This window comes from Candoia aspera, chromosome 6, assembly GCF_035149785.1.
Source record: "Candoia aspera isolate rCanAsp1 chromosome 6, rCanAsp1.hap2, whole genome shotgun sequence".
NCBI classification, from domain to species: domain Eukaryota; kingdom Metazoa; phylum Chordata; class Lepidosauria; order Squamata; family Boidae; genus Candoia; species Candoia aspera.
In genome coordinates this window covers 72,596,050-72,613,401 of record NC_086158.1, presented here as the reverse complement: position 1 = coordinate 72,613,401, position 17,352 = coordinate 72,596,050, and the positions used below count along the sequence as shown (strand labels likewise).

The 17,352-nt window shown below is 38.0% G+C and overlaps 1 protein-coding gene across 2 annotated transcripts in view; it reads left to right on the top strand.

The window, feature by feature from the left end:
- Positions 1-17,143, top strand: part of IDE (insulin degrading enzyme) — an 81,701-nt gene extending 64,558 nt beyond the window's left edge. For both annotated transcript variants that reach the window (XM_063307388.1, XM_063307387.1), the window contains exons 21-25: positions 4,199-4,471; positions 5,202-5,263; positions 8,604-8,676; positions 10,144-10,211; positions 12,197-17,143. In XM_063307388.1, coding sequence (XP_063163458.1) covers positions 4,199-4,471; positions 5,202-5,263; positions 8,604-8,676; positions 10,144-10,211; positions 12,197-12,292 — 572 coding nt within the window. In that variant the 3' untranslated portion in view covers positions 12,293-17,143. The remainder of the gene's footprint in view (positions 1-4,198; positions 4,472-5,201; positions 5,264-8,603; positions 8,677-10,143; positions 10,212-12,196) is intronic.
- The last annotated feature ends 209 nt before the right edge of the window (positions 17,144-17,352 follow it).

Here is a 17,352-nt window from a genome sequence, read left to right as displayed (position 1 = left end):
GAACCCAAACTACCCTCTGGAAAAATTACATCTTTACCTTAACTAGAAGGCAACCAATGTGGGGTCTAACCAAATCTTAGTGGCAACTGCTCCACAAACCAGGTAATGCCACTGAGAAGCAATGCTTGCAGGTTTCCACCTCTTTGCCTCATGGAAATGGGGGAACAGCTGCAGTTTCTCTTGGGATGATCTTACCAGGTGGGTTGATTCCAGTTGGAGGAGGCAGTCCTGCATGCACCTAGGTACCATCCATAAAGACCTTATAGGTTATAATCAGTGCATTGGGTTGAACTTGGAGGCCTACTGGTAGCCAATACAGGGCCTACGGCACATTTGTAAAATGCTTGTTGTGATGAACGCATGCAAGGTCAAGTGCTGTTTCCAGTGGTCTTCAGAACAGCCCCATGTGAAGTGCATAGTAGTCCAGATGAGTAGTGATGTGGGTCTGGGTCACTGTTCTAAGATCCTCTTGCTCTAGATTAGGGCTAATTGCAACATCAGCTGAAACTGGCAAAGACCCTGTTGGCCACAGCCTTCATCTGCCCATCTGGAAGTAGCCATGAGTCTAGAAGGACACCAAAGTCATGGACCTGCTCCCTCAGGTTTAGTGCTTCCCTCCTGAAAAAAACACAGATTGACAAAGGTGAGATTTGGTAAACTCATGGAAGGCCATTAGATAGTCCGAGTCACGGTGCTTAAAGCCTGCCATTGATTTAGCAGCAGCAGCAGCTCAGAGAGACAAGAGGATGTGAAGGTTGAGTACCATTTCTTTCCAAAGGTGCCCAGAGCAAGAAGGTAGGGTGAAAAAAGGAGAGCAGCTTCACAGAAACTGCCACAGGATAAATTTGAGGAGCCTAACAAATATAGCAAGAATTTGAGACTGAAATCCTGACGGGAAAGGACTCTTGTCAGTAATCTCTGGAAACGTTCGGTGAGGGAAATGCTGAGCCATATGGATGCATACAGTACAAAACAACAAGCAAATAAGAGTGAATATTTGTAGCTCAGGGTTGAACTGTGGAGTCCTGGGTACTCTCTGAGCGTTGTTTTCTTGCAGACATTTCATTGCCAGACTAGGTGACATCTTCAGTGCAAAAAAGGAGTGGGCCTTGCTCCCTGTTTATATCCTGTAGTTTGTCCAGCTTGTGTTGGGGGGGGGGTGTTCTCTCCTTGGGAGTTCCTTGATTTGACTGTTGTTTGCTGCTTGGTTGATTGCCTGAGTTAATAGCTTTTTAAAATTAATTAATTAATTAAATTTATCCCCCGCCCAATCTCATTCAATGACGACTCTGGGCAGCTAGTTCCTCGATTAAGGTATAATGTACTGTTCGATTGTTCATCTGGTGTTAATCTTTGTGTTTATGAATGTATGGCTGAAACAGACTATAGCCAGAGTGTAGTTAAGTCTGTATGGTAACCGCTGAAACAATAAAGAGAAGCTGAGTGTTGTGTACTGAGGATTTCTTCCCTTCAATACCGTGGACAACGGCAACAACCAAAGGGGAAATTTTCAGATGCCAGCATGAAGTGACGAATGTGCGACTGGAGCAGTTCACTCAAGACCACAGGTTCACAGCAACCAAGAAAGAATATTATTACAATAGCTTCTCAAAAAAGCATAAATTATGAAAAATTCCCAGAAAACATTAGAATAGAAAGCTTTTGAGTCCAGCTTTTCTAAGATTGATCTTCATATTCTGTGTAAAAAAGAAGTCTTTGAAATTTGTGCTGGTGATTAAGAAAGGCAAGAATCTTAAGCAAATGAAGCTTTTTGTTCCTTGGGTTCATGGAGGAAAAAGGTTGCTAGCCAATGCTACAGAAAATAGAAAAGCCGTTTGAGGCATTATTTATATGTCTTGTTGCCTAGCTTCAGAGTTGAGCCTCCTTCCTTGGTGGATGCTGGCTTCAGGAAGAATTCAGGAAACTGGTGTTTGTGATGTTTCCTTTTCCACCTCAAGGCAAATGTTGGTGACTAGTTGTTTTTCCAGAGATATGAGACAATAACTCACGGCCATCTTCTCTGCATAAAGATCTCTAGTCTTAACCTCTAGTCATGTTGGTCTTTTGTTGTCTTTGCTTCTTAGTCTTTCTACTGGTTTGCTGTATTCCTTTTTGTCAAGTCAACTGTTTTAAAATTAATATCACTCTGAATAGGACGGAATCAAGCTTTAGAAGTTGTATAATAGGTTGCTCCCGAGAGTCCCATGCTTTCTCCTTGTGGATTTATGCTGGATTTAGAGAGGAAAAGGCTTGTTCCTGCATTTATCTAGGGCTGTGTATTTCCATATATGTAGAGTTAGGTTGTTTGGGTATGTAAATTACTATGGGAAACTAGTGGTTATTGATATAAATGTGTCATTCCTAAACTTGGAGGTAATCTAGAATTCCTGGAATCTTACAGGCCAGTAGTGTTATTGAAACAGGACCATAAGATTTTCACCTCAGTTCTTGCTTGAAATATCAGTTATTCTATTACTGATTACATAACAGTTAAACAGTCAATTCATACTGGGTCAGCAGATGATAGGTTCAAACAAGCACTTGATGTTTTTCATTTTTGTAACGCAGCAGGCATCCCTGTAATGCTTCTGTCCTTGGAGGAATACAGAGCATTTGACATGAATGGTGTTATCTTTTAAAGTACCTTGAAGGATTTGCTTTGGGAAGAATGATATAAACCCTGGAATATTTCTGTGAAGCTGTTCCCACTATTCCCAATAGTAAGGAGTGCTAGACCAGTTGATTTGTGGAATGACATTAAGCAGGGATAACCTTCTGCCTTTCCTTTTTGCAAGTTCCCTAGTAAAAATGAACTGAAATCCAACTACAAACAATCTTTGTATTAATCACAATAAACATAGGATTAAGTGGTATGCAAATATTCTGATTTTCATTAACCCAATAATTCCTGAAATTCTGCATATTCTTACTTTATATAATTAAATAATTAGGATTCAGGATAAATAATAAATTTATTATTTTCTGTGTATCAGTGTCAACAAGTTTACAGCAAAAAAATCAGAGCTTTCAGGACTGAAGTTCCTCTTCAAATATCTTAATGTCAAAGAGTTTGGACACTTAGTGCCAAGAATTTAAAGCCCATTTGGTGGGGGAGCTCTTGTTATTAGATCTTATTAAAACCAAGATCTATCTCTGAGTTGGTCTCAAATATAATCACTTATATCATATTTAATATCAAAATAAGAGGCTAAATAAATTTGAAGAATGTTATATAACTCCAAACGAGGCCCTAAAGGTTTCATTTTTGAAATGTATACATGGTTAGTGGCTTCTCAGTTTTGCGCATATTCAATTTTAAAATCTATTTGAATAGTGATCTCTCTCATCTGTTTGAATAGTGATCTCTAAAATCTATTTGAATAGGTTCTCAGTGAAAAGAGTCCTGACTTTAGTAGTCAATAGAAACAGCTTCATCTCCTTTGCAGGAAACATGATTAAAACCAGTGGATGACTAATTTTTAACATCAAATTACATTAAATGTTGTCTTCTGTTCTATCCAGTGTTGAAGAGATTTTGAGAAATTTGTTTCATTTCTGCATATGCCTTCCCTGTTTAGTTGTAAAAAAAAAAAAAAAAAACTTGAGAAGGAGTCCTAGATACAGTTGTTTTAACTGGTCAGAATATAACATTTGGTAGTGTGATGGCTCTCCTCTTTGTTAATAGAGAGCCTTTACCGAACTTTAATAACTTGAAACAGCACAAATACTGGTTGCATCCTCTTAGAAGATAATGGAAAATCTTACCTGGCAAGATGGGATGTCAAAGGTACAGAAGTTGGGTCTCTCCCAAAAAATTAACCTGTAGTATAAGAAGACAGAAACTTGAATCACAAAAAGATATTTGTGGAAGTATGGTCTCCTTTCATTTTATTTTTTAACACTAATTGTAAGTCAGAAGATCCTCCTGCAATCAACAGTTGTTCTGGAAAACAGTCTTCTGAAGTAACATATTATTTTACCTCCAAACTTCCTTGTTCTTGTTTTTTCTATGTCTAAATTATTTTAAGATGATATATTGATTTCAATAACTGTTTTAAAAAGTCATGGTAAAATTAAATGTTAAATTAAAATCAAATTAAAGGCCAGGATTCAAGAAAAGAAGTTAAAGCCTTTTTTCTCTTGGGAAAAAAATTGGTAAGAGATTACAATTGCTAATATTCTGACTCCTCTCCCCCAGGTTACATTGTGTTCAGTGGTCCACGGAGGGCTAATGGTATCCAAGGTCTGCGGTTCATCATCCAATCGGAAAAGCCCCCACACTACTTAGAGAGCAGGGTTGAAGCCTTTTTAAAAACCATGGAGAGATCCATAGAAGATATGTCAGAAGAAGCTTTCCAGAAACATATCCAGGCTTTAGCAATTCGCCGCCTTGACAAACCAAAGAAACTGTCTGCTGAGTGTGCAAAATACTGGGGAGAAATAATTTCACAACAATATAACTTTGATAGAGGTAAGAAAAAAATAAGCCTACTATGAGCCAATTGGAAACAAAATTAACAGTTGAGATCGACTAAAATTCCCACCTTCCATGATAAAAGTAATTCCTAATATACTTTTAAAATTAGTGCCAATCTCAACACTGGAATGTTGCCTATTAGTATTTGTAGAATATTTTACCCTTGGAATATTGTGTAAATTCTGGCCCTGATGCCTTTAAACGTATTGCAGAAATCATGCAAGAAAGGATAGCTGGAATGATTAGAGGGCTGGAGCAGCTCCCAAACTGCAATTGGGGCTCTTTAGTTTGGAAAGAAAGGTAAAGAGAGGCATGGTAGGCAATTGACTGGGAGCTGGGGAGCAATAACGAAAAGAGGCTTATTGGTTTGTGAGCTTCCCAAATGCAAGCAGTTGGTGCTGTGGGACTCAGAATGCTGGACTAGATGCTGGACCCAGCAGGACTCTTCTTGGGTTATTTAGATCTGTTTAGTCACATTCTATATCTGAAAGAATGACCTTATGACTCCTTAGAGCCCATTATTTATTATTGGTGCAATAGATGATGTTTACATTTGTGAAAGAGGATGGTGCTGCCATACTCGTTTTCACGTTACAGGATTTAAAAAAATACGTCTTCAAGTTGACATACAGATTTGTTAGCCATGGTTAAGGACTGCAAACACTGTATGTACACCAAACTTGCATATTTTGTGCATACTTAATTTATTAACTTTGTTGCCCAGATAACATTGAAGTGGCATATCTCAAGACCCTTACTAAGGATGATATAGTGCATTTTTATAAGGTAAGTTGATCCAGGTTCTGATTCAATTATTATTAAAAGATATTTTTCTAATACTAAGGTAACGTATTTGATAGTTTTATAAAGATTGTGATAATTTAAGATCATATGGATGAAAAAATAATTGCTTTGCAAATTCTTCTAAATACCCCGTGTAACAGAGTATATTAACATATCTTCATTGCTTTCGTCATTGTATAAGAGAAACATATAACTATAAAATAAAAAATGACTTGTAAACAGAAATATACCTAGGAAACACCCAACACCAAAAAATTAATTCCACAGTTGACATGACTCAATACTTGCCATTCAGATACTTACGGTTTCCAAGTTAATAGATAAGATCCTTAATAAATGCTTTAAATGCTGCTGCTTTCAAGATTTTCAGCAACCAGTGAGGATTCTGCTAAAAGGTCAACTATTCAGGAAAGAAATCAATATTGGATGATTTAATGTGTTTGGTATATTCAGAATGCGTTTTTCAAAGAAAGATTTGACAGAATAATTTGATCTGAAGGTGACATGGAAATTATTTTCATTTTGCCTGTTTTTGTGATTTGCAGAGGTTGCTATAGTATCTATACTGTGAAAATAAAAATGGTAGTTATTAATGTGATAATTGTGGGTTAATGTTCTAAAGAGAATCAAGGTCATTTGTGTCGTCTTTTTATAGGCCATTGCTATTCAGTTGGACTGAATACTGGACCTCTGGCTATGCAATTTGTGTGGGGGGATTGCAGTTAACAGGAGCTTGCAATGAATTTTTCTTCCTTGTCTTAGGAATGGAGAAACCTTTGCAATAATTGCTCTAAATTATGAGTGCTCATGTCATTTGAAGCAGTGCTAATAAAACATAAAGATACAGTATACTATTCATTCCAGTAGCCTTGTAATTGCCAGAGAGTAAAAAAAAAAAAGTTAATTAAAATGTGTGTTTAGTTAAATTATCTGATTACAGTTGTGGAGAATTCTGATTTACTCCCTTTCCAGCTAAATCACTTAATGAAGCTTCTAATGAGATGCAAGCTAGAGTGACTTTTTGCCGTACATTTTAATACTGCTCCTAAGTGCTGGTGCATGATATTGCAAGCAAGCTGAGAAGAGTTATTAGTTCTTGTAACAGTTCGTCTTGTAGCTCACTTACTAACCTTGTTCTGAATTTCATTTATTCATACGATGTTTGTTGAATCTGAACTTGTCTTCCTAGCAGAGGAGCTGTACTGAAGAAAGAGGGAAGAGTTAGCCTTGATGATGAAAAATTAAGTTGTACCATGAGAGGGACGCGGTGGCGCTGCGGGTTAAACCGCTGAGCTGTCGATCGGAAGGTCGGCGGTTCGAAACCGCGCGGCGGGGTGAGCTCCCGTTGCTCGTCCCAGCTCCTGCTCACCTAGCAGTTCGAAAACATGCAAATGTGAGTAGATCAATAGGTACCGCTTCGGCGGGAAGGTAACGGCGTTCCGAGTCGTCATGCTGGCCACATGACCCGGAAGTGTCCTATGGACAACGCCGGCTCCAAGGCTTAGAAACGGAGATGAGCACCGCCCCCTAGAGTCGGACTCGACTGGACTTTACGTCAAGGGAAACCTTTACCTTTACCTTTACCTTTACCATGAGTTTAGCTAATATACCTGTTACAGCATCAGCAGCAGCAGTGATTATCTTTTGCCATGTACATAGCTACTTGTTTCTGTTAGCATTAATGGTAGCACCCAGATCATCTGTCGTGCAGTCAGACTCTTCAATGGATTTCACTTTAGCTGTCTCTAAACCTAAGGGCAGCACAGAGTAGGTCAGCTGAGTTTTTTTTCTTTCCACCTTGATGAAAAACCATGAAGGATAATTAATGGGGCCAGTGAGCTGTTAGAAAACAGAGGTTTAAGCCACTAAGAGAGTCTGCAAGCACAGACTCCAGTGAAATTATACCAGCTTCCTTGAAGATTAAAGCATTTGAAACACGGCACGGGATGTGGAACAGTGCTTGTAAGAACCTAAACTGCGCCATGTCTAAGGGATTTAAATCATTGTAGGTGCATATCTCTGCACTATACAATATTTGTTTTTGGCCTTAAAAAGCTTAATGGTGGCAGGTATGCATCTACCCCCTTTGGAGTGAAAAAGCCCAAAATTGCCTGGGCACTGTTGTTGGTTTTGGCAGAAATGCTTCTAATTTGTTCCCACCAAGTTTATGCCAATTTAAAAGATAAAACCTGTTGAATTTTATGATTTTGAATTAGTCATTGGTGTTTGTAGCAACTAAGTCTTCCCAAGAAAACCATAATTTTGGTCTTAAGAGTGATTGATTGTAAGCCCTCCCTCTTTCTAGAATTCCATTATGGCCCGCAAACATTTCCTGTGAGCAAAATAATTGCTCCACCATCATCATATTATAGCTGAATGCCTGTCATTAAGTTGAGGAGGTTGGAATTTCTTTTTGGTTAAGGCAGCTACCACTGAACTCACACAGATAATAGACAAGAGGGGGCTAGAATACAATCCTGTTTCAGTCCATGACAGATTGGAACGTTTGCAGTAAGGTGGCCAAATCTGTCACAACTAACCTGGGTGACTGTATTTTCATACAGCATCCTAAATTTATACTGGCAAACTATTTAACCTTACTTGTCCAGCACAGCGTAGAGCCATTTCTTGGCTCACTTCAACCTCTTATACTCGGCAGTACTTGATGGGACCCAATCACCAAGAGATGATGTCCTTGAGGCCAGAATGAACCTGAGGCCCTTTCGCATGTATTTTCCATTGTCCTCTTTTACACCAGTGTTCATGCAGAAATACCTTTGCCACTCCTTGACAAAAGCTCTCCCTTTAATGAGGGAGAGGCTGTCTGTGTCCTACTCGCAGACCAGAACCCCACCATCAGCAGTAGAATTGCTAAGTTTCTCTCTGCAGCAATTTCCACAGGAAGACATTAGGTGTCCTAATCTTGGAGTGATTATATAATGAAGCCTCTTCACTCAAATATTTTATTGTATTTCTATTTTAATCCTATTTTTATTTTATCGTATGTTTTGCATTGTTATTTTATTCAATTTCACCCTTGCTCTGGTTTTAAGCCTATTTTTTTTTAGGTTTTATATTACTGTTATACTGTTTTAGTTGTATTTGGTCATTATTTCTTTTTCTTTTTTACCTGGCTGGTCATTGACCGTAGTCAAATAAATTTGATTTGATTTGATTTAGCATTAATATTTTAAAAATATCCCTTGCTGCATGGTGTAGTCTGTTTAGCCCAGGAAAGTCTGCATGACTTCTTCATGTTGCAAAAGATGGAAATGGAAATGTTTCTTGCTTTTATTGGAATAACTGATTTATTTATGTGTAGGGAATGTTGGCAGTAGATGCCCAAAGAAGGCACAAAATATCGGTCCATGTACTAGCAAGGGAAATGGATTCCTGTAAGTACCAGATGCATATATTTCCTTGCAAATAACTTTTGTTCAAGTTGGCCCATAAAGACTGTTGTAGGGCAGAGCAAATATGCTGCAAAACTAAATTCTGGAAGGATTTTTATTACCTTTAGTGGATGGATACAAATGTATTCATTAATTTACATGAATAACACTTAGACAAATTATTGACCAATACTGAAGCAACCAAATACAATAAAATTCTCCGGTTACAAAATTACCGCTGGCCAAGTTAGATCAGCTGTGATCTGTTGTAACTAAGTATGTTATTAGTGGTAAATCCTGCAGAGTGCTGATACAGGAGTTTCTGTAGAAGTCAGAATAGGACATACCAGTGATTCAGCAGCACCCTTGAAAAGTGCTCACGGTACGAAGTCAAATTATTAGCATGAATGCCCTAGCATGTTTGTGAACTGTGAGTTGCTGGATGAAAACAGTTTTCTAGTGGGTCCCAGCTCTACCTTTGTAGAAACTCAGTTTGGGATTTCATGTCCAAAATCCTTTCTTTAAGTTTTGCCACGATCTGCTGATAACTCAAAGCAGCAACAGCTGAGGCGAATATCCAAGCACTGTATTGTCAACAGTACCCCGTTGCCAGGAAGTTCAGTAGTGAAAGACTTGTGATAAGAAATTCAATTTTAGCCAATAATTGATACTCCTTATCCACACCCTAGTTTCTACCTTATTCAGTCCTACATCTATGTGGAGTGCCATATTAGGAGTATACTGAGAATCTGGGACAGCTTCCTTAGAAATTTGGATTGAACCACCTCAAATTTAGCAAAAGTAATGCATGGCATTAGCTGTAGAGGAGTTGTGCCTTGGCTTCAAATAACTTAGAGCTGCTGTATTCTGCGTCTCTGGAATAGAAGATAAGCTTTGGGGGGATTTTAATGAAGCATGAGTAATAAGAACTTCCTGTAGACTGGAAGACAACACCTAACTATTTGAAGCAGACCATCTGCTCAAAGTCTCTTAATGCCTCAGGACAGCTTTTTAATTTTTGTTTTCTCGAAGTTGATCTGTAGTGATTGATCACTTCATAAGTGGGCCAGTGCTTTTTGGGCTCCCTTAGACTTACATAGCTACCAGCCAAACACTAGTCTGTGATAAAACAATTGTATCATCTTATACGTAACTGTATTGTATTATCTCCCATAATTTTGGGAGATGCTATTCCTCCTTAACTAGATGTATAATTGTTGAATGAATGGAACAATAATACAATCCATGTTTGTCTCCTTTTGAAAGATATTCTGCTGTATTATACCTTGCCCTCAGACAGCTGTATATAGGAGTTTAAGCAGGCAACCATCCTTTGCAACTGTTGTTATGAGAGAAATCTGCTGATTTCCAAGCAATACAAGGAAGCAACTCATTTCTGTTGTCCTTTTAATACATGTGTATGGAGTTCTTTATTAGTCTTAAAAGTATTTTATTATTATTCTTAAATAGGTCCTGTTGTAGGAGAGTTTCCATGCCAAAATGATGTCAGTCTAACACCAGCACCACCACTGCCACAGGTAAAAAGGATATTTTCATAACTATTTCTAAAAGAGTAAAGCCTGATTGTCTATTGTATTACACATCAGTCTGGTCTTCTGCATGTTTACTCACAAATTTCAGCCTGCTCAGTTGATGTACACAACTGCATTCTATCTTCCAAGGAACAAGTATGCCTTAACTATATTTTGTTTTGTCTTCTTTCTGTTCAAATCACTAAGAGAGGGAGGGGCTTTTTCAGTTGTAACTAATTGTTCATAAAAAGTTCTAAGCACTTTTGGCAGGAATAGTGCTCTTTGTGGTTTGTAAGCTGGTATAGAAAACCCAGTAGGGGCCAACAAACTGGAAAGGATCAATTTATATTCCAATACCAAAAAAGTGCAATTCTAAATAATTTTTAAATTACTAAACAGTTGCATTTATCTGACATGCTAATAAGTTAATGCTCAAGATTTTTTAATCCAGACTTCAAAATATGTGAAACAGGAACGGTGAGATATACAAGTCAGGTTCAGAAGAGTGAGGGTCATCCAAGATCACAGTGCTAATCACCAGTGGATAATGGAAAAGACAAGAGAGTTCCAAAAGAACATCTACTTTTGCTTGATGGATTATAGAGAGACTTTTGATTACACAGACCACAACAAATTGTGAATAGGCCTTAAAAAATGCACCATGCTACCTGCCTATAGAAGAATATTATGATGACCGAGAGAAGCAGTTAAAACAGAATATTAACCAACTAAATGAATCAAAATTGGGAAAGGAGTTTGTCAAGGTTGTATACGGTCCCCCTGTTTATTTGACAATAACAGAATATATCATGAGAAGTACTGTACTGGAAGAAATAGAAACTGGAATTGAATTTGAATCAACAACATCAGATATGCTAATGATAACCTCTGTGATGGCTGGAAACAAGGAAGACTTACTGATTCTCTTGTTGAAGGTAATAAAAAGCCAGTGCAAAAGCTGGTTTGCCACTCAGTATTAAAAGAGGAGGCAACAACTAAGATTATGTCAACAGCAGTGCTAATCAAGTGCAAATAGCAGAGAAGTTGAAGGAGTAACAGACTTCAATCTTTTGAAGCCCCCCAAAGATTCAGCATTCAGACCAGATGACGTAAAACCAGAATGCTCACTAGAAACATCCGGGAAAGGCAAGTCAGTGAAGAGAACGATGGAAAAAATGGAAGGCAATCAAAAAAGAGGATGAGAGAAGACAAGATAATTAGATATTATCACTAATGGACAGAAGCATGAACTTACAAGAACCCTAAGTAGCAGTTCCTGCCAGACAATCTTGGCAGAAATGATCAAGTCACCAAAATGTAGAAGCAACTGAAGAAAAGCAACAATAAAACTATTTACACTGCTTTGGTAACTGAGTGTATGATGGTATTGTGGATATTATACAGGCAATAGATAGTACATACTCCTAAAATGTTAATATCATAGGCATTTTTGCCTTAATTGAACAGATTTCAGCCTGTCCAAAATCCCCCCCCCTTTTTGTCTTTGCTTATTAATTCATCCAAATGCTGGTAGTTGGCTTCTCAGTTCAACAGTTCTAAACCGTCAGCCTAACAGCAGCTAGGCAGAGAAGAATGGAATCTAAAGACATCCATAATTCACCTTTTCCTGAGCTGATTTACTGGTTAATTCAAAACGATCATTTAGGAGTAATGTAGCACTTTTTACGTAGAACTTAACTTCACTCCCATAGATACACAGAGTTTACTTGTCCATGGGCTTCCTTATTGTTGTATTGAACTTTAATACAGTACAATACAACATAACACAACACAACACACAATCCTGTTAGAAGGGTTGGTTCCAAGTCTGTTTTCTGGGTTGGTTTGTTTTTAGTGACGGTTTTGCAGTTCAGATTTGTGACAGATTAGTTACTTTTCCAGCTTTCCGTGATACTGTCTGTCTTGTATAGCATATCAGTATGAACATGCTTGGTTCTCAATGGCTATTTTTCTAAAATGCTCATTTACAGCCAGCTGTGATTGAAAACATGACCGAGTTCAAGCACAGTCTACCACTCTTTCCTCTGGTGAAACCTCATATCAATTTCATGGCTGCAAAACTGTGAAGAATCTTGCTGGATGAAGAACTGGAAGTGGATCAATATGCCTTCACTGGCATTTCATAATGAGCAAACATCTTAACCTTTAGGACAAACGATCCAAGATTCCTGATTCCTTCTAGGTTCATTTGGCATCGGTGGTGCGGTAGGGATACAGCAAGTTAAGAAAGTATGCTGTAGTCATGTGTTATGTCTGTCATAGAGCCACTACTGGAAACTAAAGTTAAGTGGTATATATAAAGATCTGTGTAGGTAAATGGTATATTTTACAATAATGTGGCCCTTTAAAAGTTTAGTTTGCATGGATTGTGAAGAAGTTTCCATAACAGTCTGATCTTCATTTGCAGGTCATTGCTTTTCTTTAAGATCAACCATTTTGGAAGCTTATTTTATTAGACGAGGAACAAAATATTATTAAAAGGCCACATTGATGTTTTTAAAAGAAGCATGGAGTAATACCATTTTTAAATTTAAAAAAAAAAAGATTCTCAGAAGCAGCCATTTAGATTCTATGTAAAAATCAGTGGAAAAGAGGAGGAAAAAATTAACAAATATCTTTGAAGAGTTATTAGATATGTCAACATAGTTTTAATCTTTATACCTATTTGAGGACATTTTATATACATACTAGTAAAATGCTGGAAACACTTGGGTAGCCATGTTTTTCTTACCAAGAGTGTTACCTTACGTTTATAATCTTCGTGTTTTCTTAGGGTTGCACTGATAATGTTTCTTTGACTTTGACAAATAAAATTACTTCAGCAATTTTTTTTCTTCCAGTTGTCATGTACTGTTTTAGGACAAATCTAATGGGATTTGTGTACTGTATGTCTTGTTAAAGGCCATCAATAGTTCTTGATAGGTGTTTAAACTGCAGGCAAACACTCCTTCTTTTACCAGAAACTCACAATTTAATATTTTCCTGGATTCACTGCACACTGTTTGAACGTCCAGAGTGTGGTCACCTGGTGTGAGCAGCCTTAGACACAGCCAGTCTGCACCTGCCTCAGTTCACTAAGGCTTGTTGCAGATTCTCATGCCACACAGACATCTTTCTCAGGCATAGTTGTTTAAAGTGGAAACTAATACACAGAGTTCATGCCCATCAGTAGTAAATATCAACCTAATGATGCAACATCAAGTTGAACTTTCCCCAATCACTTGTCTGTTCAAAAGATTTCAGTAGTTTAAATGCAGCCTAAATTCTTAGCCTGCATCACGTTTTTGTGGCACTTCAGGCATCTGAAATGCAGCAGTAGCACAATATGATAACACTGTTTATGATTCAGAGTAGCAACCTTGCACCAATTGATTTTGAGAAAGACAGCACAAAGGAGAGATGATGCTTGTGCAAAATAAATGTGGAAACAAGTATAAATAAACTTAACATTTTAATTGTGGAACTAAAAAATGTTTAATCAAGATATGGAATGGCGATGCCACTAAAAGCACATGGAGAAAGACCAGGTGCTGATTTGGGGCTGGACTGGGCTGGGGAGTGAAAAGGTTTTTGCGTTTCCAGTGGTAACACGTTATTGCAGTTCTTACTATGTTTTCAAGTTCATTCCCCTGATACTAGTACTAAACCTTTAGTCATGAGGACCTTCCACTCTAATATTACAGGCCTTAGAAAATGAGACTGGAATGTGGGTGTTGTGGTTACACCACGCATACGTTTTTGCTATGATTAATTCCACTGATGCCTTGTTGGTTGTAAAACGTATGTTACATCTTCTGGAAGAGACAATATATAGAGCAGTTTACATTAATGTAGAAAAACAACTAAAGAGAGAACGTGGAATTAATTGAAGTGCTGTATAATTAGTGTATTTCACCTGGATGAGTTAATTTAAAGAAGGACAGCGTATTCTTACATCATGTACTTGAACGACTGAAAGGCAATCTTTCATGCCTCAAAGGTTCACCATTTTGTTACTCCGGAAGATGTATTTTTCAACACGTAGACAAGATTGGAGCACTGTTACTTAATATCGTAACAGACTGAAAACTGATCTGAAGGCATCAGCCGGATGGTCTGTTCACACTGTAATAAATGGCATTGTTTGTTGAAGCTGCATAGAGGGCTGTGCAGTGCTTTGAAGCCCATTGGCAAGAGGTGCTTTGGCATACGTGAGAATGTGAATGCAGCGCTGTTTGCCCCTTATTAGAGCAATGGTGACTTTAATTCTAGGGTTGCCTGGCTACTATGGGGAGGCTTCTGCAATCGCAGGAGCCTGGAAACAAAGATGGCTCTCTGAATGAGACACAGGCAGGTTTTGCATTCACGCTCCCATGTGTTCCAAAGCGCCTTTTCCAAACTGAGCCTGAAACATCGCCCCACGCTTGGAGGAGGCCCTTACCTTGAACTTGCCTTGTTGTATAACGCCTTGATCCTGAGGTATACGTATGTACAGGCCTCGCCCCCCTTTTTTTGACCCAAGGGTACATTTGGAATTTTAAGAACCTGTTGCGATCATTCTTTCAAATGCCTGCTGTGGGGTTGCCCAGTCAAAAACTGACTGCCACAGAAGATACAGCCAGTTTCAAAGCACTGATTTACCAAGATGCTATATGACACTCCTTCCCTGCCACCCTTATGTTTGTCCTTTTTCTGGGCAAGTGGGCACACTGACAAACCAACTCAATCTACACAGTCACAGCCTTCAAGATGAAGCATTCTTGAACCTAAATCTGATGCTTGAGACTGGCATTTGCTTGCGGCATGCTAGTTTCTTACTTTTCAATTAAAGAAGGCAAAAAGCAAAGTCCACTGACATGTTGACACTCCTGTATGCCATCTTGGGGACTCCACATGTATCAAATCAAAAGTTGAGACTAAATCTGTAGAGGATGTCCCAATTATTCAATGAGCAGTGCTTAAAATAATTGCATCAATTTTTTTATTCATTAAACATGAAAAACATGCCAACAATATTTATGGCAAAGTTTGCATAAAGATTTCTCTTTTTATACCATTTTCTTCCAAAACTTAGTGTCCTCTGGATGTGTTAACATACAGTATAACTCTTAGGTTATACTTCCTTAGGTGATGCTTACTGAAAATTCTGACAATCTCAGTCCTAACACATCTGGAGAGTGCCAGATGGTTAGGAGGCTGTCCTAGAGTGACAGCACAGATTTGCACAAGTTCCTTGAGGCTGGGGCTAGTTCTAGTCATAACTCAAGACAAGGATGGGCAGCTCAGTGCCCTACGGAGTTCAAGGTTGCAATTAAAATAATCCATAGAACACCTGTAATTTGGGCTGCTCATGGTGATTCCCATCTGCTAAAAAATTTTCAGCTGGGAGGAAAGATGCTATAATTTGAGTTTGATTAATGTTTACTGTGTCCCCCCAAACTATCAGCAGTCTTCAGTCATCTTGTCCCATTTCTTAATAATATGAAAATGAATTTGGGGGAACAAAGCAAACCAATTAAAACTGTATGCTACTTTACAGAGATGTTGCCATCTGTCTGCAAGGAACAGACACAAATATTTCTTCATACATTTATCTATCTGATAATTACCTTCACCTCTCGTCTTCACACATGCCTAATAGATTTGTCTTTGCACAAAACCTCGTTTTTAATACTTTATCTATTCTCCTTCACATGTAGTTAAATTATATGTACTGTATGAGGTTTTTTTAAAGGTAGAAATGCATACTATAAATTTAAAATGGGGGTGGGGGGTATTTAAGCTTGCACAGCAGTCAGGAACTGTCAGTTATTCCTGCAATGAAAATAAGATTCTGAAATAAAGAATAGTTCCTAAAGCATCTCAAGTATTTTAAAACCTTGTAGTTATTTATTGCTTCCATACTCATAAAAGTTACTCTGTTTGTAATAGGCCGTGTATTTATATTGCAAGCATGAAAAAAACATAGAAATGCATTTTTATCACAAGTGTAACATTGTATCCAAGTACAGGTGATGTTCATTATCATAACACTAAATATCGGGGCTGAAGTTACAACATGGACAAAACATCTTTTGTTCTGACATAACATTGGCAGGGTGCATGCCAGTTTTCAGACTAAATCTTAAATTTGGAAGTACTCAATCTGGAATCCTTGGCAGGAATGCCTGAGAGATTCATCCTTAAATACAAAGTGCTGATCAGTGTATATACAGAGATTGGCTGATTTGTCCCTCAGAAGCCATCATTTCTGCCTGATGGAAGTCCCCCCTTAAAAATCATCTCTTAACTTTGGGGGAGGCCATCGATTGAGGGATGCTGGAAAGTGGTGTATGTCACCTGATCTATATTAATTTATTGGATTTTTACTCAATATAGAACAGTAAGGGGAATGGCCTCTTCAAAATATTACTGAACTGCATTTCCTTTACCCCTCACCTTTGGTCATGCTGATTATGCTCCTGAGAACTGTAGTTCATTTATATCTGGAAAGCCACGTGGACTGGGTTCTAGCCAAAGGTATAATAAAAGACCAATGGCAGAATTAGGGGCATTATTCTAAAAGATAATGAATTTGGCATGCCCATGTAGTAGGAGCAGATCATGCTCCCTAGTATATATTTAATTTTAAGTGTTCTCCAGCATTTTATAGTTTGCGTTTGATAAAACAATGCAGTTTGATAACTCAGGCATTCAGTGGATTCTCTCTAGTAGATCCAAAGCTGCAGTGTCAATAAGCAATAACAAATTACTTAGTTATACTGTTAATCAGTTCTAGTGCTCGTTAACAAAATGTATGTAACCATAAATAATGACTACTGTAATTTTTGCAAGTGCTGTTTTAAAAAGTTGATTTAGAATCTGGGTGCATGTTGACACAGTATGGCACAGTATTTGTCATACTCTTGATAATAAACCATCTGAATATCTTGTCTGGATTTCTTAGATTGTTTTGTATTAATTGTAATAATACGGCTGTCAGTCTGATTTGTTGGGCTGAGGAGGCCATTTCAGGAATACAGGAAATGAAGCTACGGGTTTTCTAATTATGGCAGCTTTAAGTAATGATGCATTAACGGTTGCATTAGCTGCTTTCCAAAACACACCGTTTGGGAACATTTTTTTGACTGGGCTCATGCTATATGGG